The 22,529-nt window shown below is 60.9% G+C and overlaps 1 protein-coding gene across 1 annotated transcript in view; it reads right to left on the reverse strand.

The window, feature by feature from the left end:
• The window catches only part of FAM20C (FAM20C golgi associated secretory pathway kinase), a 33,880-nt gene extending 12,546 nt beyond the window's left edge, over nucleotides 1–21,334 (reverse strand). The window contains exons 1-3 of the mRNA XM_061402449.1: nucleotides 20,715–21,334; nucleotides 18,773–18,948; nucleotides 14,388–14,466 (exon numbers count right to left, since the gene is read on the reverse strand). Coding sequence (XP_061258433.1) covers nucleotides 14,388–14,466; nucleotides 18,773–18,948; nucleotides 20,715–21,328 — 869 coding nt within the window. The 5' untranslated portion in view covers nucleotides 21,329–21,334. The remainder of the gene's footprint in view (nucleotides 1–14,387; nucleotides 14,467–18,772; nucleotides 18,949–20,714) is intronic.
• Nucleotides 21,335–22,529: the final 1,195 nt, after the last annotated feature.

Raw genomic sequence — 22,529 nt, forward strand, 5'->3', positions numbered from 1 at the left:
GTGGCGTTCAGATCAGATCAGTCGCTCAGTCATGTCCGACCCTGCGACCCCATGAATCGCAGCACACCAGGCCTCCCTGTCCATCACCAACTCCTGGAGTTCACTCAGACTCACGTCCATCGAGTCAGCAATGCCATCCAGCCATCTCATCCTCTGTCGTCCCCTTCTCCTCCTGCCCCCAATCCCTCCCAGCATCACAGTCTTTTCCAACGAGTCAACTCTTCACATGGGGTGGCCAAAGTACTGGAGTTTCAGCTTTAGCATCAGTCCTTCCAAAGAACACCCAGGGCTGATCTCCTTCAGAATGGACTGGTTGGATCTCCTTGCAGTCCAAGGGACTCTCAAGAGTCTTCTCCAACACCACAGTTCAAAAACATCAATTCTTCGGTGCTCAGCCTTCTTCACAGTCCAACTCTCACATCCATACATGACCACAGGAAAAACCATAGCCTTGACTAGACGAACCTTTGTTGGCAAAGTAATGTCTCTGCTTTTCAATATGCTATCTAGGTTGGTGATAACTTTCCTTCCAAGGAGTAAGCGTCTTTTCATTTCATGGCTGCAGTCACCATCTGCAGTGATTTGGGAGCCCCCCAAAATAAAGTCTGACACTGTTTCCACTGTTTCCCCATCTATTTCCCATGAAGTGATGGGACCAGATGCCATGATCTTCGTTTTCTGAATGTTGAGCTTTAAGCCAACTTTTTCACTCTCCACTTTCACTTTCATCAAGAGGCTTTTGAGTTCCTCTTCACTTTCTGCCATAAGGGTGGTGTCATCTGCATATCTGAGGTTATTGATATTTCTCCCGGCAATCTTGACTCCAGCTTGTGTTTCTTCCAGTCCAGTGTTTCTCATGATGTACTCTGCATAGAAGTTAAATAACCAGGGTGACAATATACAGCCTTGACAAACTCCTTTTCCTATTTGGAACCAGTCAGTTGGTCCATGTCCAGTTCTAACTATTGCTTCCTGACCTGCATACAAATTTCTCAAGAGGTAGATCAGGTGGTCTGGTATTCCCATGTCTTTCAGAATTTTCCATAGTTGATTGTGATCCACACAGTCAAAGGCTTTGGCATAGTCAATAAAGCAGAAATAGATGTTTTTCTGGAACTCTCTTGCTTTTTCCATGATCCAGCGGATGTTGGCAATTTGATCTCTGGTTCCTCTGCCTTTTCTAAAACCAGCTTCAACATCAGGAAGTTCACGGTTCACATATTGCTAAAGCCTGGCTTGGAGAATTTTGAGCATTACTTTACTTGCGTGTGAGATGACTGCAATTGTGGGGTAGTTTGAGCATTCTTTGGCATTGCCTTTCTTTGGGATTGGAATGAAAACTGACCTTTTCCAGTCCTGTGGCCACTGCTGAGTTTTCCAAATGTGCTGGCATATTGAGTGCAGCACTTTCACAGCATCATCTTTCAGGATTGAAATAGCTCAACTGGAATTCCATCACCTCCACTAGCTTTGTTCATATTGATGCTTTCTAAGGCCCACTTGACTTCACATTCCAGGATGTATGGCTCTAGGTCAGTGATCACACCACCGTGATTATCTGGGTCATGAAGATCTTTTTTGTACAGTTCTTCTGTGTATTCTTGCCATCTCTTCTTAATATCTTCTGCTTCTGTTAGGTCCATACCATTTCTGTCCCTTATCGAGCCCATCTTTGCATGAAATGTTCCTTTGGTATCTCTGATTTTCTTGAAGAGATCCCTAGTCTTTCCCATTCTGTTTTTTTCCTCTATTTCTTTGCATTGATCGCTGAAGAAGGCTTTCTTATCTCTTCTTACTATTCTTTGGAACTCTGCATTCAGATGTTTATATCTTTCCTTTCCTCCTTTGCTTTTCGCTTCTCTTCTTTTCACAGCTATTTGTAAGGCCTCCCCAGACAGCCATATTGCTTTTTTGCATTTCTTTTCCATGGGGATGATCTTGAACCCTGTCTCCTGTACAATGTCACGAACCTCATCCCATAGTTCATCAGGCACTCTATCTATCAGATCTAGGCCCTTAAATCTATTTCTCACTTCCACTGTATAATCATAAGGGATTTGATTTAGGTCATACCTGAATGGTCTAGTGGTTTTCCCTACTTTCTTCAATTTCAGTCTGAATCTGGCCCTATATCGCTTTCTACAGCAGCACCAGGAAGCGAATGCAGAATCTCTGGCAACACCACAGCAGCACAAAGGGCACCGGGGTTTAGCAACCTTGGAAAGGTTGTGCAATCCAGTCTGTCTCCTCCAGAACTGGCCATGCTGAAACCACCACACTTTTAAGAAATGACACAGAAGGTTCTGAGAGAAGGCGCCTCTGTTTCCACAGAAGCCTCGCGGGCCCTCCTTGGGCTGCACGATTCATCCTGGGGCAGCCTCGCAAGGCTCTGATCCTTGTCCCTGTTTTCTGGTCGTTTTTGATTTGGGGCTGAGAGGCAGATGGGATCTTAGTTCCCCAAGCAGGGATCGAACCCCCTTCCCTGGGAGCATGGAGTCCTAACCACTCAACTGCCAGGGACATCCCCTGTCCTTGTTTTAATGACACAGGTCGTCTGCAGAAACACACAGCTGGAAATGGCAGGCCCTGGTCAGGAACTGCGTGTCTGACCCAGTCAGAGGCTTTCTTTTGGGCTCCCAAAGTCAGACACGGCTCCAGTTGTGGGGCTTGAAAATCAGAATCTACCAGGATCAGAACCACCTCCCGGCACAGTGAGGCTCAAGGGTGCTGGCCTCCAGCCACTTGGTCAGGTGTCTGCTCACAGAGGAGAAGGGGCCACAGCCCCAGAGGGTTGGCAGCAAAAACCGTCCCCATGTCCCCAAGAAAGGTCCTGGCTCCCAGGGGAGGACGTGCCCCCCGGGAGGTGCATCTAGTCTCTGCGAGGTGCTGCCCCAGCCCCCACAGGGCTTCACCGTGGTGCCCCCCCAGAGCTGCTGCCGGACCACCGTCCCCTCTGCAGAGGAGCAGCCCCCTGACTATTCCCACTGTTACCGTCAGCATCTCAGCCTTCCTCAACTTGTGGGAAAACAGAGAACTTTTGCTTTGGTTAAAAATAGAGTAAATTGGCAGCTTATGACCAAAATCTGTGAAGGAACAAAAGCCAACATCTAACTGGCTCTTCCTCCGAGCAGAGTGCCCTGCTGAGCGCTTTCTGTGTGCACACTCCCTGGGTTGTGACGTGAAGTGTCCCCCACCCTGTAGACAAGGACACAGTGAGGGGGTCCAGCTCGCGAACAGAGGGGCCCAGTGCAGGGCCCAGCACTGGGTCCGAGGCCCTGCTTCAGCCCACAGGGCCCCGGCCTGAGACGGAGGCTGGGGCTGCACTGGGCGGAGGGGGCCCCTCTGCACTGGACATCTGGGAGGAACACTGGCGGGGAAGCTCTGCCCACCCAGGCCCACCCTGGCTGCCGCCCCCACCAGGCTGACGGAGCGGATGTGCCCCTGATGCCCTCTGAAGTGTGGCAGGTGCGATGGCTCAGGGGGGATGCCTGTAGGGGGAGCAAAGCCCCACGGCCCCCGGCCCCACCCCGCCAGCCCGTGCAGAGTGGGACGGGGCCACGCACTCCCACGCGGTGAGCGGGAGAGAAGGCAGCTAATCGTCAGGTCAAACTCTGGAAAAAGAGCACTGTGCAACCGCTCAGGACACACAGCTGTCACATGGCCTTCCTATGTCCCGTCTGCGCTGAGGGCCCCGAGTGCCTGAACTCAGGCCGGAAGCTGAGGCCCAGGCAGAGGGGTCTGCAGCGCGTCGGGCGGGGACACGGGCATCCCAGGGCAGGGAGCCGCCCCTGCAGGGCCCACTCGCCCGGGGCACAGACAGCACGGGGCTCCCGCGGGCCTCCCCCGGCCCCCGAGTCCCTTCTGTGGTTGTTGAGCAAACGACAGCTCCGCCTCCGCAGAACTCTCCAGTGCCCGGCGCTGCTGCCAGGGCTGTGCCCACAGGCTCGCACGGTCAGGGCTCACGGGCAGGCAGTCTGACTGGATCCCCTTCCGGGTGAGGTGGCAGGGTGGGGGGAGGCCACAGACCGCAGAGCCCAGCAGCTCCTGTCTCCCCACCGCCTCTGGGGAGGCCCCCTCTTCCTTTCAGGCGCTGGGGCCACGGGGAGGGGGGTCCGTGTCCTGCAGTTCTGGCGACCAGGACCCAAAACCAGGGCCTGGGTAGGTCACAGCCCCCCATGGACTGAGGTGCGGATCACTCCAGCCCCGTTCCACTTTGGGAGCGTGGACCGCTCTGCCCCGTCCAAGACTTCTAGCTTTCTCGGGGGTGCGGACGGCCCCGGCCCCGCCTGGCTCTCTCGCGGGTGCGGAGCGCTCCGGCCCCGCCTGGCTCTCTCGGGGTTGCGGAGCGCCCAGGCCCCGTCTGGCTCTCTTGGGGGTGCGGACCGCGCGGCCCCATCTAGGTTTCTCGGGGGCGCGGACCACCCTGGCCCCGCCTGGCTCTCTCGGGGGTGCGGACCGCCCGGCCCCATCTAGGTTTCTCGGGGGCGCGGACCGCTCCGGCCTCGTCTGGCTGTCTCGGGGGTGCGGAGCGCCCCGGCCCCGCCTGGCTCTCTCGGGGGTGCGGACCGCCCGGCCCCATCTAGGTTTCTCGGGGACGCGGACCACTCCGGCCCCGCCTGGCTCTCTCAGGGGCGCAGAGCGCCCCGGCCCGCCCGGCCCCACCTAGGTGTCTCCGGGGTGGAACCGCTCCGGGCCGCCCGGCTTTCTTGGGTCCCAGGTCGGCCTCCATCACCACCTCCCTCCTCTGGTTTCTCGTCTCCAAAGGACACACACAACTGCACGGCAAGTCTGCTCAGGAGTCCAGGTGACCGCCTCGACCTCGGGCCCTGACCCCGCCACTTCCGTGAAGACCCTGCTGCTGACCAGGTGGTACCCTGGGGCAGAGGCCGCCTCGGGGACGAGGCTCCGCCTCCCGATAGGGGCAAAGCCCACGGGGAGACCTTGCTTCTTGCCAGACGCACCAGGTGGGCGAGGGAGCAGAAACCAGCCTTCCTGTCCCGAGCCTCCCTGCCACTCACACAGCAGAAGGCAGCCACCTTGTCATTAAGGAGATATATTAAGCTGTTTAATATCAGGTTTTCAGTGGCAGATGCTCAGGGCGGGCGGGCAGGTCGCTCCCTCAGAAGCTCCTGCTAATTCTGGCCCCTGTGGGGGTGGGGGTCTGTTTGGGAGAAGGCACTTGTCTTACTCAGAACCTCGGGCATCCGCGCTCCACTCCTACCATCCTATCTCCCTGTCGGGAGGATTTTCCTGGAGGCCGCGGGCCTCAGGATGACCAACCCGAGGACGGGAGTCAGGCACAGAGCAGCCGGCCCCCCGCAGGCCACGCGGCCCGAGTGTCAGGGACCAGCGCTGACTGGCCGCCCTCAGGGGTCCCAAGGGGCTTTCACCCCCGCCAATCCCTGCTCCCCTCCCAGGGTCTCCAAGAGATAGCTCTTCAAAGTGGGACACGGGACAAGACGCTCACTCGTGGTTGGGTAAAATAATTAACTCATAAGACACTCAAGTGTCTTAAGGTGGATTTCATGCAAACCAATCTGAAAACAGTTCAAAGGTCTGTAACTGTAAAGCGTGTCTGACATCGCTTCCATTAAAAGGAGCTGTAGTGACACTCACTTTCCAAAGCAAAGGGGTCGGGATGGGGGGTAGGTTTGCTTGGAAGTGGAAGCTCTACTCTGCTCTAAATACTGTTCTGCCAGCTCGTCTGGGGTTTGAGGATGTGACTAAGGGATAGAATTAGAGTGGAAATGAGTGCTATCCCCGGCAACCGTGCACACAGGCCCCCAGTTCTTTTCTTTCTGTATTTAAGCCCCTGTTCCTCATCTTTTTATTCAAGGTAAGAAAAGATGCCCCTAATCTACTACACTGTGGAGTAAGTATTTAGCACCAAGGTGACTGCTATGATGTTGTTTTTCCTCCCCAGCATAGGGAATAGATTCTGGCTCGTTCTTAAGGCTTTTTAAGAGCTCGGGTCTGCAATATTTCCTTTTGGGGCATAAAAAACAACTAGCTGATCAAACGACTCTTGAGACCCCCAATGTGGCCTCTTTCCCAGCACGAGGGAACTGTGACCGGAGTTTCTTCCCTCCTTTTCATCTTCTGCCCCTTTCACGACAGCACAGCGACGACCCCCAGGGAGCAGAGCCGAGACCCGAACACCAGAGAGAAGCACAAAGAGACTCTCTCCTGCTGTGCAGGAGGGTGTTTTCGGAAAGAATGACTTGATGCTTTGATTTGAACAAAGGGGATAATCTTTTCCAGAAGCTCCCAAGGAAACGTGTCATGGCCCATGAGGGCGGGCGTCCTGAAGGAGCTGGGGGCCTGGGAGACAGCACGGCCCCCACCTGCTCGACGGGGGCGACGCGGGGCTGGGCCAGAACCACACTCTCGGCAGGCTGTGGTAAGCTTTTTCTGTGTAGCTACTTCCCTGCCAACCTCCCTGCAACGGTTACAGATTTAATAATCACTCCAAATTCCTAGTGGGAGCAGGAGAAGACAGTGGACCCCTGTCGTCACCTGAGTTACGCAGTCTGGGCCCACAGCGAGCCAGCAGGCGTGAGTGGAGCTGGAGTGATGTCGCCCCGGGCCCTCGAGCCCGTGGATGGCAGCGCCCAGCACAAGGGCTGGACCAGCCACTAGGACCCGTGGGGCGGCCCGGGGCGGGCCCTCCGCTTGGACTCAGCTTCCCAGGGACACTGGACAGGTCACATAGCAGCCCCACAGCACCGCACCCAGGGCTCAATGGGGGTCAACTGAGGCTGAGGATAAACCGCAGGGCTCCGGGCAGCCTGGCATCCAGGGCAGGGGCTGGGCCTCCCCGGGGTAAATGCAGGAAGGGGACCCGGGTGCCAGCGGCCTGCTGAGGCAGGGCGGCCAGGCCGGCAGAGCACAGCGCGGCCTGGGGGCGGGGAGGCTGAGCTCCAACGAGAGGCGGCCTCCCGCCTGCACTGCTTCTGCGGCTGCCTGTGTGTGCCCCTCGGGCCTCCTGACAGCTGCTCAGGGCCGGATTCTCTGGGAGGGGCTCGCACGCGCATGCTCTCGAGCGCACACACCCTCTCCTTCGTAACAGGAGCCTGCACACCTAGAGTCTCCTCATGCGTGGCGCCTGAGGAGCGGGCGGTATGGGCGCCCCCCACCCCCAGCAGAGACCCCGGGTCCAGGCTCCCCGCCAGGCTGTGCCCCACAGGCAGGGACCTGACGTCTCAGACCCTCGGGCCCCAGCAAGGCCTGGCCGGCCGCCCACTCCCGATTCACATTTAGACCTCGGAGCCTCAATTTCCTCCTCCTTGAAGGAGAGCTGGTGATAAAAATAAAACCACCTGATGTATCAGTGACAGGGTCCCTGCCTCTGCCGGCCGGAGTGGAGGCTGTAGAACCCTGACGAGCTCGAGACGGGGAGGGCGTGGGCCCTGGAGCGGGAAACCCTGGCCCAGCGCAGCAGCCTCACAGAGACCAAGCTGCAGCATGAACAAGGAGCGCGCGGCGGGCAGCGGCGGGCGTGTGTCCCTGCAGGGCCTGCAGCAACATGCCTCCCCTGCCAGGCTCCACAGGGCTTCTTCCAGACCAAGGCACCCAGGGCAGGACAGAGGGGAGCTGCTGCCCGCAAACGCAGGGAGTGAGCTCCACGGGCCAGACTCGGGTTAGGCCTGGCCTGGTCCAGGCGGGCAAGTCGTTCACCGCCTGTGAGCAGTCCAGGCTCTGCGTGTACCGCCATCACGGGCACTGGCATCCAGCCTGGGCACTGGGGGAGGCATTTCACGGACCCACCGGCAGCAAGGGAGCGGGGCAAGGCAGTGAGGATTCCCGTGTCAGGAACGGGAAGGCAGGGGTCACCCTGGGAGGCGGAAACTGCAGGAGTCACGGGAGCCGGGGCTGCCTGTTGTTCCTGATCTGGGCACCTGGGCACCTGGTTACTTCCTGTGCTGCAAAGATCTGCTTACCACCTGCATTTCTGTATGAACGCTCCAGTCAATGCAAATCTATATTTTGAGAAGTTGGGACAGTGGGGAACTCGAAGCGTTGGTAAAGCTAAAGCTGTGGTGCGTTTTATGAGCACTGACGACATTCACCCTTGATCTAATCACCCCGCTGTCCAACATACAGAGGAAACCAATGCGGGCAGCGGTGTGAGCACAGAGCTCGGCTCACCTGTGTGTGGGAGAGGGCTGCGCCGTCTTCTCAAGTCCCAACCCAGCCTGTAACTGTGGCCTTGCTCGGAAATAGGGACGTGGCAGACGGGATTCACTAGGAAAAGATCCCGTGGATCGGGCTGGTCCTGAATCCAGTGCCCGACGTCCTCATAAGAAGAGGGTGGTCTGGACTGGGATGCACGGGACAGGCCGCGTGAATGGAGGTGGAAACACGGGTGATGTGGCCACGGCACAGAGCCGAGACTCGACGCCACACTCAGGAGGGAAAAGGCAGGAGGGACCCTCTGGAGCTTTTGGGGAGGCGGCACCGTGGTCTCCGACTCTGGAGCGAGAAAAGCTTCCCGATGCCTTGAGCGGCCCGGGCGGTAACGGCTCCCTATGGCAGCCCCGATGCCCACATGGCCCGGGCGGTAACGGCTCCCCACGACAGCCCCGATGCCCACATGGTGTGGACAGGTGGGGTTACAATCGAACTCTACTACACTTAAGGAGCCAGGAAGGAACCTACATGTTAGTGACGTCAAAGATCACAGTGGCCACTGCTTTGAGATCTGAATAGGGACCATGCAGTGGCCACTCCATCACACTGGCTTTCCTGGTGGCTCAGCTGGTAAAGAATCCACCTGCAATGCAGGAGACCTGGGTTCGATCCCTGGGTTGGGAAGATCCCCTGGAGAAGGGAATGGCCGCCCACTCTAGTATTCTGGCCTGGAAAATCCCATGGACTGTATAGTCCACGGGGCCCTAAAGAGTTGGACACGACTGAGTGACGCTCACTCTCAGTGGTCTTTCCAGCTCCACCTCCTGCTGGCTGGTGCCCTCGGGCATGTCCCCGGCCACTCTGAGTTTCAGCCTGCCTGTCTACAACCACGGCTACAGGCAACAGTGGCCTCTCTGTCTGGCCCATGAGGCCTGGCGTGGTGCCCTTTCCTGGACCTACGACCTCAGCCCCACCTGCCTCCAGGCCAGGTTGGGGCCTTCCTTGGGGGCACCTCCCACTGTCCCCCCAGCTCCCGAGCCTTGGATGACAGGTGCTCGTTAAGCCAGACTTGAAACGACACATTTCAGATTCCCTGAGCCTGGCCCACGGGGCTTTTCTCTTTCTCTTCTGGTTTGCGAGCAAGGCTGGGTCTGCAGAGTTCCAGCAGCAGGCCCGTCTGTCCCGGGGGTGTCGCCTTGCTGTTGGAGTTATTCTTGCCTCAAAGTGACCTGGGGGACGTGTGCTTCCCTTCCCTCCCTGCATCTGAACATGCTTTGGATCCCAAACCACATGCAGCACAGAGGGCGTGGTAGCTCTGGGTTTCAAACTCTCAGGTGGTCACCCGGCTGTTTTGGTGGAGACAGGGATTTCAAAGCAGCCTCGCCAGGCTGCGGGGAGTGATGAGTCTCTGCTGGCCAGCGACCTGAGCAGAAGCACAGCTGCAGCTGGGTCTGCAGCCTGCGTCCAGCTGTGCACCCTAAACAGCTCACTCAATCATTGTCATCCTTCTAATGCCTACAACTCAAAACTGAAAACCTCAGGACACCCAGACAGTCAGGAAGGATGGACCTGGGGAGGGGGCTGCAGTGGTTCCCAGACCCCCACCAGTACGAACCCACGGCCTCACTGGCTGAAGACAGATAAGTCCCAGAAGGGCCGGGACCCAAAGCTTCCTGTTGTCCAGCCTCAAGCAGCAGAAGGCGACTGCAGCCCAGAGATGGCATGGGGGCTGCAAGGTCTTACAGAAAGAATGCCCTCCACGATGCAGCCCTGCCCCATGCTCCTGGCCCGCCTGGACACCCCTGACAGGGCCGCCTGGCCACTGTCCCCCAGGCCGGAAGCCTTCACTCTCTTGGCCCCAGCAAGTCTGTCCCCGGGCCCAGGGCATCTGCCTCCCCCTGCCCCGACGAGTCTCTAGGACCCAGGCTTGTCCCCGTCCTCACCCCACACCTCACCTCTTGTTCCCGGGGAGCCCTCCCGCCCTCCCAGCTCTGTCCCTGCACAGCGCGGGAAGAGATCATATCCAGTCCAGATGCCCGCCAGGGCCTGGCCCCTGCCTCTCTCCAGCTGCCTGGCCTCATCTCCCCACAAGCTCTGTCCCAGGGAACTTTCTGTGACTCTGGGCATGTCCAACATGGCACCACCAGCCACGTGCAACCCCTGATGGCCCAGGTGTGGCGAAAGACTAGGCTGCAACTTCATCTCGTTTAAGTTAATCTCAGTTTAGAAAGCCACATGGTAGTCCTCCACACAGTGGCCCTGGTCCTCCAGCCTGCAGAGGCCACCCAGTCCTAGAATGTGTCACCCCCTCCAGGCTGGACTCCTGGCCTGGGGTGATGCCCACTTGACGTTCACACGCGTGTTCAGCCCTCCTTCCCCCATCCGTCCTGCAGACCAGGCCTGAGCACCAGGCCCCGCACCCCATGGTCAAGGCCCTCAGAGGCAGGAGCACCAGGCCTGAGTCAAGCCTGCCCCTGAGCCTGGCAGGAGGCCAGGCTGGGCTCGGTGTGAGTGCGGTGGCTGAATATACATTTATGCCAGGAGGTGGTCACAGCCAGTGTCATGAGCAGGCCTGGAACCTTCCTTTCTAAGAAGCATGGTGAAATCTGATGTACACTCTGGCTTATCTGTGCAGTCTCGCCCGGCCTCGCCAAACCACCAACCCTCCCGGCTTCCCTTCATAAACGTGGTGCCCTGTCTCCTAAAGCCAGTCCAGTAGAGTTTAGACCTCAGTCCTTTGCCTACAATGCCCTCGTTGACATTTGGGTAAACTGAGTCCCTGGGAGGGAAGGAACTTACTGGAGGTCACACATGCATGGCCTTGCCAGGCCTCCTGTCTCTGCGGACACACCAGGGCTTCCATCTAGGCACACACGTCACCGGCACCACTGCGAGCTAGCATGGACTTCTTCTGACGTTAAAATTTAAATACCGCACCAGAGCACGAGCGGCAGCAACACGATAGTCGGATCCAACGTCCTCCAAACGAGAACCCTGTGCCTCAGAAGACTCCCATGTGTGATGAGGGCCTTGAACCCAAATAAGAATTCTCGCAACTTACTAACGGAAAGACGACCAACTGAACAGAAAGCGGCAAAGACCTGAACAGACGCTTCTCCAAAGAAGATCCAAATGGCCAACAAGGACGTGAGATGATGCTCGCAGTCATCAGTCCAGAGAGAACTGTGAGTCAGAACCGCAGAGAGACACGGCCCACCCCCCACCAGGATGGTGAGGATCAACAGGGACCATACAGACAAGGGCTGCGGAGCCTGCAGAGATCGCTGGGGAGGCCGGCCGCCGGGAGAGGCGGCGCAGCTTCTCAGCAGCCGCACCGTTATTCTGGACCCGGCAGTGCCGCTCCCAAGCTTCACCCAAAGAGCTGGAGGCCTGTACACAGATGCTCACATGCCGCCGCCCATGCACTCGAGAAGCGGAGCTGAGGCAAATACCCGTTGACAGGCGAGAGTAAAGTAAAGCAACTAAGTCGAGCAAAACGCGGCCGCTCACACCAGGCAGCGTTGTCCAGTGTTCAGCCACAGAAAGGAACTAAGTTGAGCAAAACGCGGCCGCTCACACCAGGCAGCACTGTCCAGTGTTCAGCCACAGAAAGGAAGGAGGCTCAGGTACGCGCCACGCCGTGGGCACCCTGAACACCCAGCGCTCTGCGAGAGAAGCAGACGCACAGGCCAACAGTGACTGACGCTGTCCACGTGGAATCCCAGGATGGGCAAGTCCACGGAGACGGGAAGCAGACTAGTGGTGTCCAGGCCTGGAGGAAGGGCAGCTCTTCACAAGGTTTCTTTCCGGAGTAACGGAGCAGTTCAACACTGTGGTGACGGCCGCACAGTTCTGTGAATGTGCTGAGAGCTACTGGGTGACAGACTCCAAGTGGCTGAATTGCGATCTATGCGAATTGTATCTGGATAAAGGTGTTAAAACATCTTACTCTAACACTAAAAGCAAGACTATCCCGCAACTGACAGACCAACGTGCTAGTTATCCATTTTTCAATGTCTATTAAAATATACCCATTAGACCATGAGTGGCCCCCTCACACCACGGGGACCGCAGCCTGCAGCCCAGCCAGGCTCCCCTCCCACCCCAGGACCACTCCTGTCTGGGTCCTCTCAGCACACGTCCTTCAGGATCTCAGAGAAAAACTACCACCTGATTAATTCAGAACATTCAGCTTGCAGAGCTATTACGAGCTCACCGAAGAAAGTTGGTTTTTTTTTTTTAAGGGAATTATTAATCATATATTTATTTTCTTAATGCTATGGTCAGAAACCACAGCTGCTTTCCTGCTCAGAACACGGCCGCAGGGGCAGGAACGGTGTGCCCCAGGGTCATCGGGAGGGTGGCGGCTGCCAGTGACCAGACCTCAGCGGATGCCGGATTTGGGGTGGGTCAGAGCCCAGAGCCAGGGTCGGCTTGGGCCAGGCCAGCCAGAGTGGCAGGAGGGCTGGCCAGGGCATGAGGTCAGCAGCGTGAGCCTAGCAGAGCCTGCCCTGCGGCCAGGGCCAGCTGCCCGGGAGTGCAGCGTGCAGGGAGGCTGGCCGTGCGCACACCCGTCCTCCGGCCTCAGCCTCCCCAGCCCCTGGGGGTTCCCCACCGTTTCCACGCTTCAGCCCGGCCTCAGCCTCAGCCCATGGGACACGGGCCACGCCCTAGGCTGTCCCTCCGTGCGCAGCCTTCCGACAGGAACTTTGACATCCTTCCCAGGACACACAGGCTGAGGGCAGAGAGTTCAGGGCAGGTGTGAACTCTGCAGCCTTTCCAAGCGGCCTCCGGAGCCTGGCTGCCCCGGCTGCCAGGGCACAGAGGCTGCCACTCACACCTCCTGTGACCACAGAGGTGACGGTCACCTCGCAGTAGGGGGAGGCTGGGGAGGCCGAGAGGGGCTCAAGGCTGGGCGCCCTGGCCTTGGGAGGCTCCAGAGTCTGGGTCAGCCTTGGGTGGTCTGCACCGCCTTGCCAAGCCCTGGTTCCCGCATCTTTACGTGGCAGAACAATGACAACAGTGGCGTGTCCTCTAACCCACAGAGATGCTTGAGCACCAAATCACAGTGTGCAAGCCCTTAACACGGGCGTGGCCCCAGGGCACCTGCACGCACAGCACGGCTGGATGCCCAAGGTGAGGACTGACCCGGGACAGTCCCCCGAGAGCCCCTACCCCCACCCCAAGCCAAGGTGCGGAGCCCAGAGCCACCGCCCTGGTGGGCCGCCAGAGTCCCAGCAACACAAAGCCCCGAGCCCCGGGGCCCCTGCAGAGGCTGCCCTGCCCGCACCACTGGACTCCTGCCCTCCAGGGCCAGGCGTGCCCCCCCTCCCCACCCCGCGGCTCTGCGCACACCTGGGGTTGATCTGCTGGACTGTGTTTGATGCATCTTGGAGATGAGAGGCCTGTGCCCCAAAGTGCAGCTGAGGGGGTGACAAGGATGTGGTGGGTTTTGGTTCTTGTCCTGGATTCCTGTGACTGCCAGGGAGGGCCAGGCCCACTGGTCACTGGGCCAGCAGTGAGTGTAGGAGCCTGCCCCTGCCCAGAGCATCCTCCTCCCCAGCACATCGCCGAGGTATCAAGGGCCTGAAGGGGCCCCTCTACTCAAGCTCCAGCCTGAGAGGGCACGCAGGTGCCCGCGGTGCCAGGGAGTTCCGTCTCCTCCAGGGCCCGAGGGGCCCACGTGAAGCCCACATCACCCTTCCTGAGCACGGGGCATGTGAGCCCAGGTGGTCATCACAGTCATAGAGCAGCGGTCGGCCAGCGGTCTCCCCGAGTCCACAGGAGACGTGGACTCCCTTCCACACTGACAGAGTGGCCTCATGGGCCCCTGGGGGTGCAACCTGTGCTTTAAACACGATGAACCCTCTCATCAGGACAGAAATGGCCCATGTGAAACTAACCGAACAGCCCACGGGAGACACTGAAGCCCCGGGACCGCCAGGGTGGACACCACAGGCCACAGATGCACGTGCTGAGTCTCCGGGGCTATCTGCCTTCCAAACGTCCCTTGTCCACCGTCCCCACAATTTTCAGATGCCACTGAGTGCTTCCTTTTGATTTTGGGAGCACAGTTTCTATTTTATCTGGAATAGGGATCAGGGGTCAAATCAGCTGACGTGCTAGCTTCAGAAATAAAGCTTCAAGGGCACAGCTGAGCCCATGCACATAGAGCCTGGCTGCCTTCTGGTGAGGAGACCAGGGCTGAGCGGCTGAGACGCAACCTCACGACCCTCGCCCCCTGCCCCGGCACTTACTTCATGGGTTTGAACAGCGCCTGCCCATAGTTCTGGAAGGTCATGATGAGCTTGAGCTGTGTGCCGCCGGACTTCATGGCTGCAGTGGGAGGGAAAGAGCCTGGTCACCTGCTGCCCACAGAGGCCTGTGAGCGCGGACGCACTGGTGGAGAGGGGAGCCGGAGACCCGGGCGCGGCGGGTCAGGAACGGAGGCCTGAGACAGGCAGCGTGTTCAGGGTCAGGAAGGGCTGCCCGGGCTGGAGGAGCCGTAGCAGGAGGGTGGCCAGGCCTGGGAAACGGGCGACAGTGGATGGATCGGAGGGATGGGAGGGCCATAGACAGGAGCGGGGCGCTTGGCTCCCCGCTCTCCCATAGCCGCCTCTCTCGAAGGGGGCTCCGCACCCTCGCCCAGCACCCCCATGGGGCTGGGGCAGGGCTGAGACCCACTCCCAGGAAAGGGAAACCACAGCACCCCCGCTGGAAAGCAGCTCCCGCCCGGGGCTCGGGAACCCACTCAGAGCGCCGTCCGCTGGAGCCCAGGGCCGCGGCCACCGTCAGCTCAGCGTGGACGGAGCGGGCGCTGGGTCAGCACCATGGGGACTCTGTGTTCCGCTTCGCCCGACAGCGGAGAGAACAGGGAAGGGATGCAGCTGCTCGCCGCCTCCCCCTGGAGCCCTGAGGCGCCTGGGTCCTCCCTCCGGGATGACGGAGGCCTTCTGGCCCCAGGCTGGGCATCCGGCTTACAGGGCACTCTTGATTCCCCGCCGCTGAGTCGGAAGAGCTCCGGGCACTAGGGCCTGAAGCAGTGGTGTCCCCGGGTGGGCCTGGGACTGTGGCCTTCCTGGAACAGGAGCTGCCCTCCTGAGGGGCCTGCTCACTAGGCAGGGTGGCCTCACGGCCCCCAGACCCCTGGGGCAGCTGCCAGAGAAGGCCAGTGAGTGTCCGGAGAGTCCATCCAGTGGAGCCATCTCCTCTGCTCACCTCCACCCACAGCTCCGTCCTGACCTGGACAAACAACAGCAGGGCCTGCGCTTCAGGTCAGAGGCTGCCCGAATCCTCTCCTGCAACGTGACTTCTTTTTAAATGACTCAGAGCACAGAGTAGTCAATTGTGTCATTTACTCTGTATGCGTAATTGTCCACGATATCGATTTAATCGTCACCACCGTCACCAGCAAGCCCAGACCTCCACAGGCCTGGCTTCAAGGTGCACGGAGGCAGACAATATCTGAACTCTTTAAAGGCGGCCAAGGGCCATTACCACGCAGCCAGGAGCCAGCGGTAAAGAAATGTCTCTGGGGGTCTGGAAGGAGCCACTCTCTTTGCCACACCTTCTCTCACGTTCCAAGACTGAAGAGACCACTCAGGGCGGGACCGAGCCGGGAGCTGGGGGCGGGAATGAGCTGACCACGGGCAAGCCCGCCCTCTCGGAGGCCTGTTCGCTTATTTGCAGGATGGGACTTGGGAGACAGGCTGGATTTCTAGCTCTTCTTCCATTCTAAGCTCAAAAGGACGGCGGTGCTGAACCCTGACCCCAAGGGCGGTTCCAGGCTCCCCAAAGTGCTGCACCCCAGGCTCCCAGGGGCCTCTGAGGGCTGCTCCCACCCACAGGTCAGAGTAGTGCCAGGGCAGGGCCCCCAGCGGCAGACAGCTCTTGTCCAGGGACCCCTGTCTCTAAATCCACCCTGTGGTTTTGTGAGGCCAAGGGCCCAGGCAGAAGCCACTGTCTCAGCACTGGGGTTTTTAATCAAAACGTCCAGCCAGATGGGAGAGCCAACCCCACCGCCCCCGCCCCAGGGAAAGCGTCCATTCTCCAGGGGAGCCCTGTGCCTGGCCAGACCAGCCGCACTCCCAGTGAGACGCTCTGCTTCTCCAGGAAGAGGGTCTCCTCCTGAGTGTGAGTTCCCAGGAGTGCCTCCAGGCCCAAGGCCGTGCAGAGTGGGGCTGAGCGTCCAGCTGAGGCCTTCACCAGGCTCCGGGTTGCCCAGCACTGCCACCCTGTGCAGAGGTGCCCCAGCCTCTGTTCCCACCTCTCAGCAGCCCTCGAGGCAGGCCTCAGACACACACCCTCTAGGGCATCCAGCCCAGAGGGCCTGCAGCTGGGGCGGGGCGGGGCGGGGCAGGGCAGGGGCAGAGCCCGGGACTTAAAACACACTGCCATGTCCGCAGAGGAACATGAGAACGTTCACTCCAAGAGAGAAAAACGAAGATTCAGAAACAGCCTCTCATTTTAGGTTTTGCCTCCATGTCCGTTCATGTTGGGTCGGGTTTTACTGTCAAATGGGTTATGATTTTGGATTTGCAAGCTGGAGATTACAGGGTCGAGGTTATGACCACCTCTGTGATCCGCAGAGACTCCAGGAGGCCCACAGAGCTGGATTTGTCTGCCCAGAGCCACTCCGGCCCATGACTGGGGGAGCTGGGACACACTGAGCCTGCTGTTCACTGCGGGGAACGCTGCCCAGGACCATCACCAGTCTTCCCATGCTCATTGGGCGCCTGTGAGTGCCAGCCTGGGTTCTGACCGGCCCACAGATTAGGGCCAGCTGGCCAGGGTCGTCCAGCAGCGAGGGCAGCTCCAACAGCCCGCAGGACACAGCTGGGCAGGCCCTCAGTCCAGGCCCCACTGCTGGGCACAGAGCAGGCTGGGGCTTGGGGGTGGGCCACTGGGATGTCAGGCAGCCTGGGCACCAAGCCTGGGACGGGCAGACCCGACGGGGTGGCCCAAGGTCAGTCCCCAGGGCACGGACGAGGCCCACCCTCTTCCTCCAGGGCTCCCAGGCCCCTGGGCCCAGAGCAACGTCTGGTGAGAGCGATGCGGCCGGCCGTGCCCTGAGGACTGAGGGGAGCCTGGCCAGCCTGTGGGGTGCTCCCAGCCCTGCCTCTGCCCAAGGCCCTGCTCAGAGCCCGAGTCAGTGCAGCACACGCCTGGCGCATAGGCCAGCTTCCCAGACTAAGACGCAATGTGCCCAAGCCTACTGGACGGATGGGAGACCACGGTGGGCAGTGGCCTGCAAGCGTGAATGCTTCGGTCCCCTAAACCCTAGTTTTCAAACGCTGGTGTAGTTTCTCCCCAAAGTCCTGTGTCCTCTGCTGGCTTCCACTGTGAAAGCCTTTGCCCCATCCAGGACCCAGTCCTGCGGGCTGGCGGTCCCCTCCTCCCTTATCGCCCTGGACTTTCTCTGCCCATCCTGTGTGCACTTCCGGGCCCCCAGGAACAAGCAAGTCAGGATGTTGCAGAAGCCTGCCGGGGTTGGGCTTACCCCAGCCGCCTGCCCAGACAGGGCCCTGAGACGCGGAAGGTGCTCAAGAGAGCCTGTTGAACAGACGATGAGCGGTCACCACACTGGGCGTTTCTCTAACAGCCTCGTCTGCTCAGGAGGGCAGGGGATGCGGCAGCTGCAGCTTCTCCCCAGCAGTCCCCGCCGGCCGCACAGACCGCCTTCCAGCACACGGGTAGGCTGGAGGCGCTTAGATTCCTCCTGGGTGGCGTCGAGGAGGGGAGACCACCACCTTGCCCCGGCCAGGAGGGTGTTCATCATGCTCTCAGGGTGAACAGCTAGGAAGAGGGCGGGTGCCAGAAATAACTCAGCGCCGGGCTGAGACACCCAGCGCGGCCTCTGAGGAGCTTTGGGAACCCCCAGCCGCCAGCCTCGCAGGCAACACCCAGCTCCCTGGCACCGGAGACAGACAGAACCCGGGTTAGCAGAACCTTTAAGACACAGGACAGTCCCGACGTCAGGAAGACGTTGCCTGGAGCCCCCTGCTCCCAGCACTATGCTCCTGAGTCCTCCTCCACCCTCTGGGCCTTCCAGGACTTCTCCTCCCACCCAGGGCCTCTGCCCGCCCCCTCTGCTCTGGGAGCCACTGGTGACTAACCGGGGACCTTCACAGACAATCTCCTACAGGCCCGAGAACAATGGCACAGAACCTCCACACTTAGAGACCACCGCCAACACATTTTCTTGAAATCAGTAACTGGATGCCCTGAATCCTCTGCTTCTGCAGATCCCAAAGTCCTCAGAGATGTCACCTCGGTGCATGGCGCTCTGCCCCGGGCAGAGTGGAGCCCCGGTCACTCCCCGTCCACCCCGAATCCAGGAGCAGATGTGAGCTCCAGGAGCCTCTGGCCTCTCTGCGGTGTCTCCCTGCGGCTGCCAGGGCTGACCCTTCCTCACCTGCAGGGTTGGCCCCCACCCCCCTGCCCGGCAGGACAACAGGGTGGGCTGGGTGGCATCTTGTCCTGCCTCGCTTGTTTTGGAGCAGAAAGCAGCCCTTCCCTCTCCCCCACATCCTCTCAGAGAGCACTGAAGGCCTGTGGGTGCCTCCTCCAGGAAGGCTGCTGGTATAACTCGCCCAGGAGGTGATGCTTCAGCAAGGAGCCGGCCGGGCACAAGGGCACCTACCCACACTGGTGATCTTCTGGGTGCCCAGGTCTTGGAGCAGGGCCCCCACTGCTGGGTTGTGTCTAGAGTACAGCTCATATCGGTTGATGCCGATGTGGAACTTGAGCCAGTTGGGATAGGAGTCCACGGCCGCCTCCCCGGTGGGCAGGAATTCATCCTCAGGACCTTCGTGTGGCCTGCACAAATGAAGGTGACCCAGGTCAGCAGGGAAAGGACAAACAGCAAGGCCTCAGGACGGACGGGGGAGTTGGCCCCGATGCCAAAGTTTTCACTGTGGATCCAAACAAACGTGGGTTTATTTAGAGGAGCCTCTGCTCAAACAGGACCCTGCGACGTCCGCACTTTTTCTGTGGCTGTTGTTCAACCGACTAATAACATATCTGAGGGCCCATAATTCTCACTTACCCTCGAGAGACGCCGCAGACAGCTATAACTAAAGGAGACCAAACCCAGACTGTCAGGGCCTGGCCCCGCCGGGTCTGTCCTGGGGTCTCTGAAACAGCCTGACAAGCACGTTGCCAGCCTGGGGTATGAGGGGCTGCTGCCTTCCTGGGAGCAGATGAGCCCAGTCTGGCGGAAGCCTTCGCTGGGTATTCTGCTTCAAGGCAGCAATGATGCAAGAGGCTAAATTTGATTTTCAGGAAGCAGCCTTGGGTGGGGAGAGAGGAAAGTGGTGCTCACTCCAGCCCAGGCGCAAATCGAGGACCTGCTGCCCACGTGGCCCGTCCTTGTCTCTGGAGTCAAAGGGCCAGTCGGAGGGAGGACAGAGCCTGTTTGCTGCCGGAGGGAACAGCGGAACTTGTCGAAGTGCTAATTCACCTGCAAGTGAGGCCTTTTCAGCCAAATGCTGCCCCAAGACGGACATGACGGTCACAAGAAGCTGCCCAGGGGCCCCATCACTGACTGCTGGCTCCAGGCTCGCTCTCTCTCCTACAAAGAGGCTCAGGCCTGGCTCACGGCTCCGCCTCTCAAATTGCTGAGCATTTCGGTGAACCTGGCCAGCAGACAAAGCTCAGAGGCTACCAAACAGCTTGGTGTGTTTAGACTGAAAACCCTGGGCCTGATCCAAATGCAAAGGAGAAAGGCTTTTATGAGATGTTTTGGAAAGCTGGCCTTTCCCCTCAGCTGCTTGGGTAACCTTTCGCAGGTAGTTATTTATGTTGGCCTTGCTGCTGGTTAATATTTCATCACCTGGGCTGCAGCATCTGCTTACTTTGGTCTGTGTGGCCGAGGGCCTTGGGGGCAGGGGTTTAAAGCGGTTAAAGGGATGCCCCTGGGGGACGCCACTTGCCTTTTAGGGAGCCGCTGCTGTCTGCAGCTGGCAAGGTTGGCACCCTGGCTGGGAGAACCCCTCAGTAATGCCTCAGGGGGGTCAGCATGCCCTCACTAATTTTGTTGTCAGGGACTGGTTTACAAAGCTCCTTAGGCTGCTTCAGACCCTCCTGACGTGTCCACCAGAGCAGCGCTGCCAAGTCCCCGGAAGCCGGCAGCCAGTCGCTTCCCAAGGAAGCGCTTTCGCTCCCTGCCCGAGTCCCTTTGTGAGCCAGAGATCAGGCCCTGCAGGCCAGCACTGCTTTCCGGGAAGTGCAGAACCGACTCTTCCCGGCTCCCGCCTGCCCCGCCTGCCTTCCAGGCCAGTGGCCACAGGGAAGAGCTCCCAGCCGCCCAGCAGTCCTCCTCAGGGAGGCGGTCATTCTGGAGACAAAGGCAGTGCCTGGAGCCTGCCTACTGCGTGCCCCCAAACTCCCCTTCCTGGGGCTCCTATTGCAGGGTCCACGCCCCGGGGAGTCCCTGACCCTGACGCTCTGTACACAGCACCTCGGATGTGCAAGGGCACCTCCTGGGAAGCAGCCCTGGGTGGGTCTTTATTCTCAAATGGCTCCTGGCTGCCTCGGGAGTCCAGCCTTCCAGCGCCCACCTCAATGACCACCGCCCCACTCACCAGTCTGGGTTCTCCGCCGTAGCTGCCTTGGGGTTGAACCTGATGTCACTGTTCACGTTGAAGAGGACATCGCCCTCCGTTAGAGGTGGAATGGGGACCTGGTACAGTGGATGCTGGAACAGCCTGGTTAGGAGGGAGCCGTCCCCGCTCAGGCCAGGGGGCAGCACAGGTCCACGCGGGCCGGGGTCGCGGGGGAGCGGCCGGTGAGCCGGATCTGGGGGGCGCCGGACTCCAGGATCCTGCCCCGGCGGGGCGCCCTCGGCCGCTTCTGCTGCGGGGGGCAGTTTCTCAAGCGAGTGGGATGTGAGATTGGAGGAAGGGTCGGAGCTGAAGTCCTGCAGGATGCGCAGCGTGTGCTTGTTGGGCCAGCCCGCGTCGCCGGCGGCGGAGGCTGCGGCCGCCAGCTCCCCTCCGGGGTGTCCGCGCGCCTGGGCCCAGCCGGGGGCCGCCGCCTCCGCCGCGGGCTGCGCGCAGGAGCAGCCGGGCTCCCCCGAGGGCCGCGCGGCGCTCCGCTCCAGCTTGGGCAGCAGATCCAGCACGAGGTGCAGCGCGCAAGCCGCCAGGAAGGCCATCAGGATGAGCACGCGGAATCTGCGCACCAGAATCATTTTCATGGTCCCGGACGAGCGCGGCCTGGACCTCCGGGCGCCCCCGGAGCGCCGCCCGCCCGTGCCCCTCTAGCCTTGACTCGGCACGAACGCGGTGCCGCCGCGCGGGTCAAGGTCCATCTGGCGTCGGCCAGCTACCAGCCCTGGGGCTGTCCCATGCGGAGGGCGCCCGACGCCAAAGCGCCCGCTCGCCCGGCCATGTCCGGGCAGTTCCCTCTCTCCTCTCCGGAGCGGCGGCGCCCTCGGCCGGCCCGGCCCAGCGGTCCTGGTCCGCGGAGCTAGGGGCACAGCCTGGTGAGGCCCCGCACACGTAGCGGCCCGCTTGGGTCTCCGGGGCCGCGGCCGCGCTCATCAGGCGCTCAGGGGCCGGACACTTAGGCCCATCCCGGCCCAGGCGCGGCGGCCCGGAGGTGGCGGCGGCAACCGTGCGGCGCAATCCGATCCGAGGCTCGGAACAGTCTCCACGGCTTCGTGGGCCGCGCTGGGTGCCCGGCCGGCCAGGCGAAGGGGTGGCTCCCTGGGCAGGGGTCGGCGCTCTCTCGCGCGCGCGCGCCGCGGCCCGCAGGTGGGGACCTGGTAGGGAACCAGGGCGCGGGGCCGCTGGGACTGAGGAGAGGGCGGGAGCAGGGCCGGCGGGGGCAGGGCGCGCGGAGCGGCCGGCGTGGTCCCGGGCAGGTGCAGCGGCCGTCCCCGAGCGCGGCGCCCTCGCGGCCCAACCTCTCGGCGCCCGGCGCCCCGGCGGGCGGGCAGATATCCGAGCGCCGCGGAGCCGCCCCCCGCGTCAGCGCCCGCAGATTGGCGGAGCTGGCGTCCCGGGAGCCCGGGCCTACTCCGCTGTCTCCTTTCTCCTCCCCTCGGCCGCGCCCCGCGATGCGCTGCAGCGCTGGGCCCGCTACGGAGAGGGCGCCTCCTCCCCGCGGTGTGCCGAGGGAGCGCGGAGAGCCAGGCGGAGGGCGCGGGGACCGCGCTGAGCAGGCTCCGCCGAGAGGGGCCCTGCGCCCCGACCTCGGCCCGCTTCAGCCTCCCGGCTCTCCCGGAAGAGCCGAGGGCCGAAACCCGGGCCAAGTCCCTCCCTGAGGCCGCTGGGCGTCTGCGCCGCCGAACGAGCTCCCCCCGGGCGGCGACCTTGTGCCCCACGCCCCCGCCTCGGGCGGGTCCCGCGCCCCTGGCCGGGCGGACGGGGAGGCGGGGGTGTTGTGGCCGCCGC

Source organism: Bos javanicus, chromosome 25, assembly GCF_032452875.1.
Source record: "Bos javanicus breed banteng chromosome 25, ARS-OSU_banteng_1.0, whole genome shotgun sequence".
NCBI classification, from domain to species: Eukaryota; Metazoa; Chordata; class Mammalia; order Artiodactyla; family Bovidae; genus Bos; species Bos javanicus.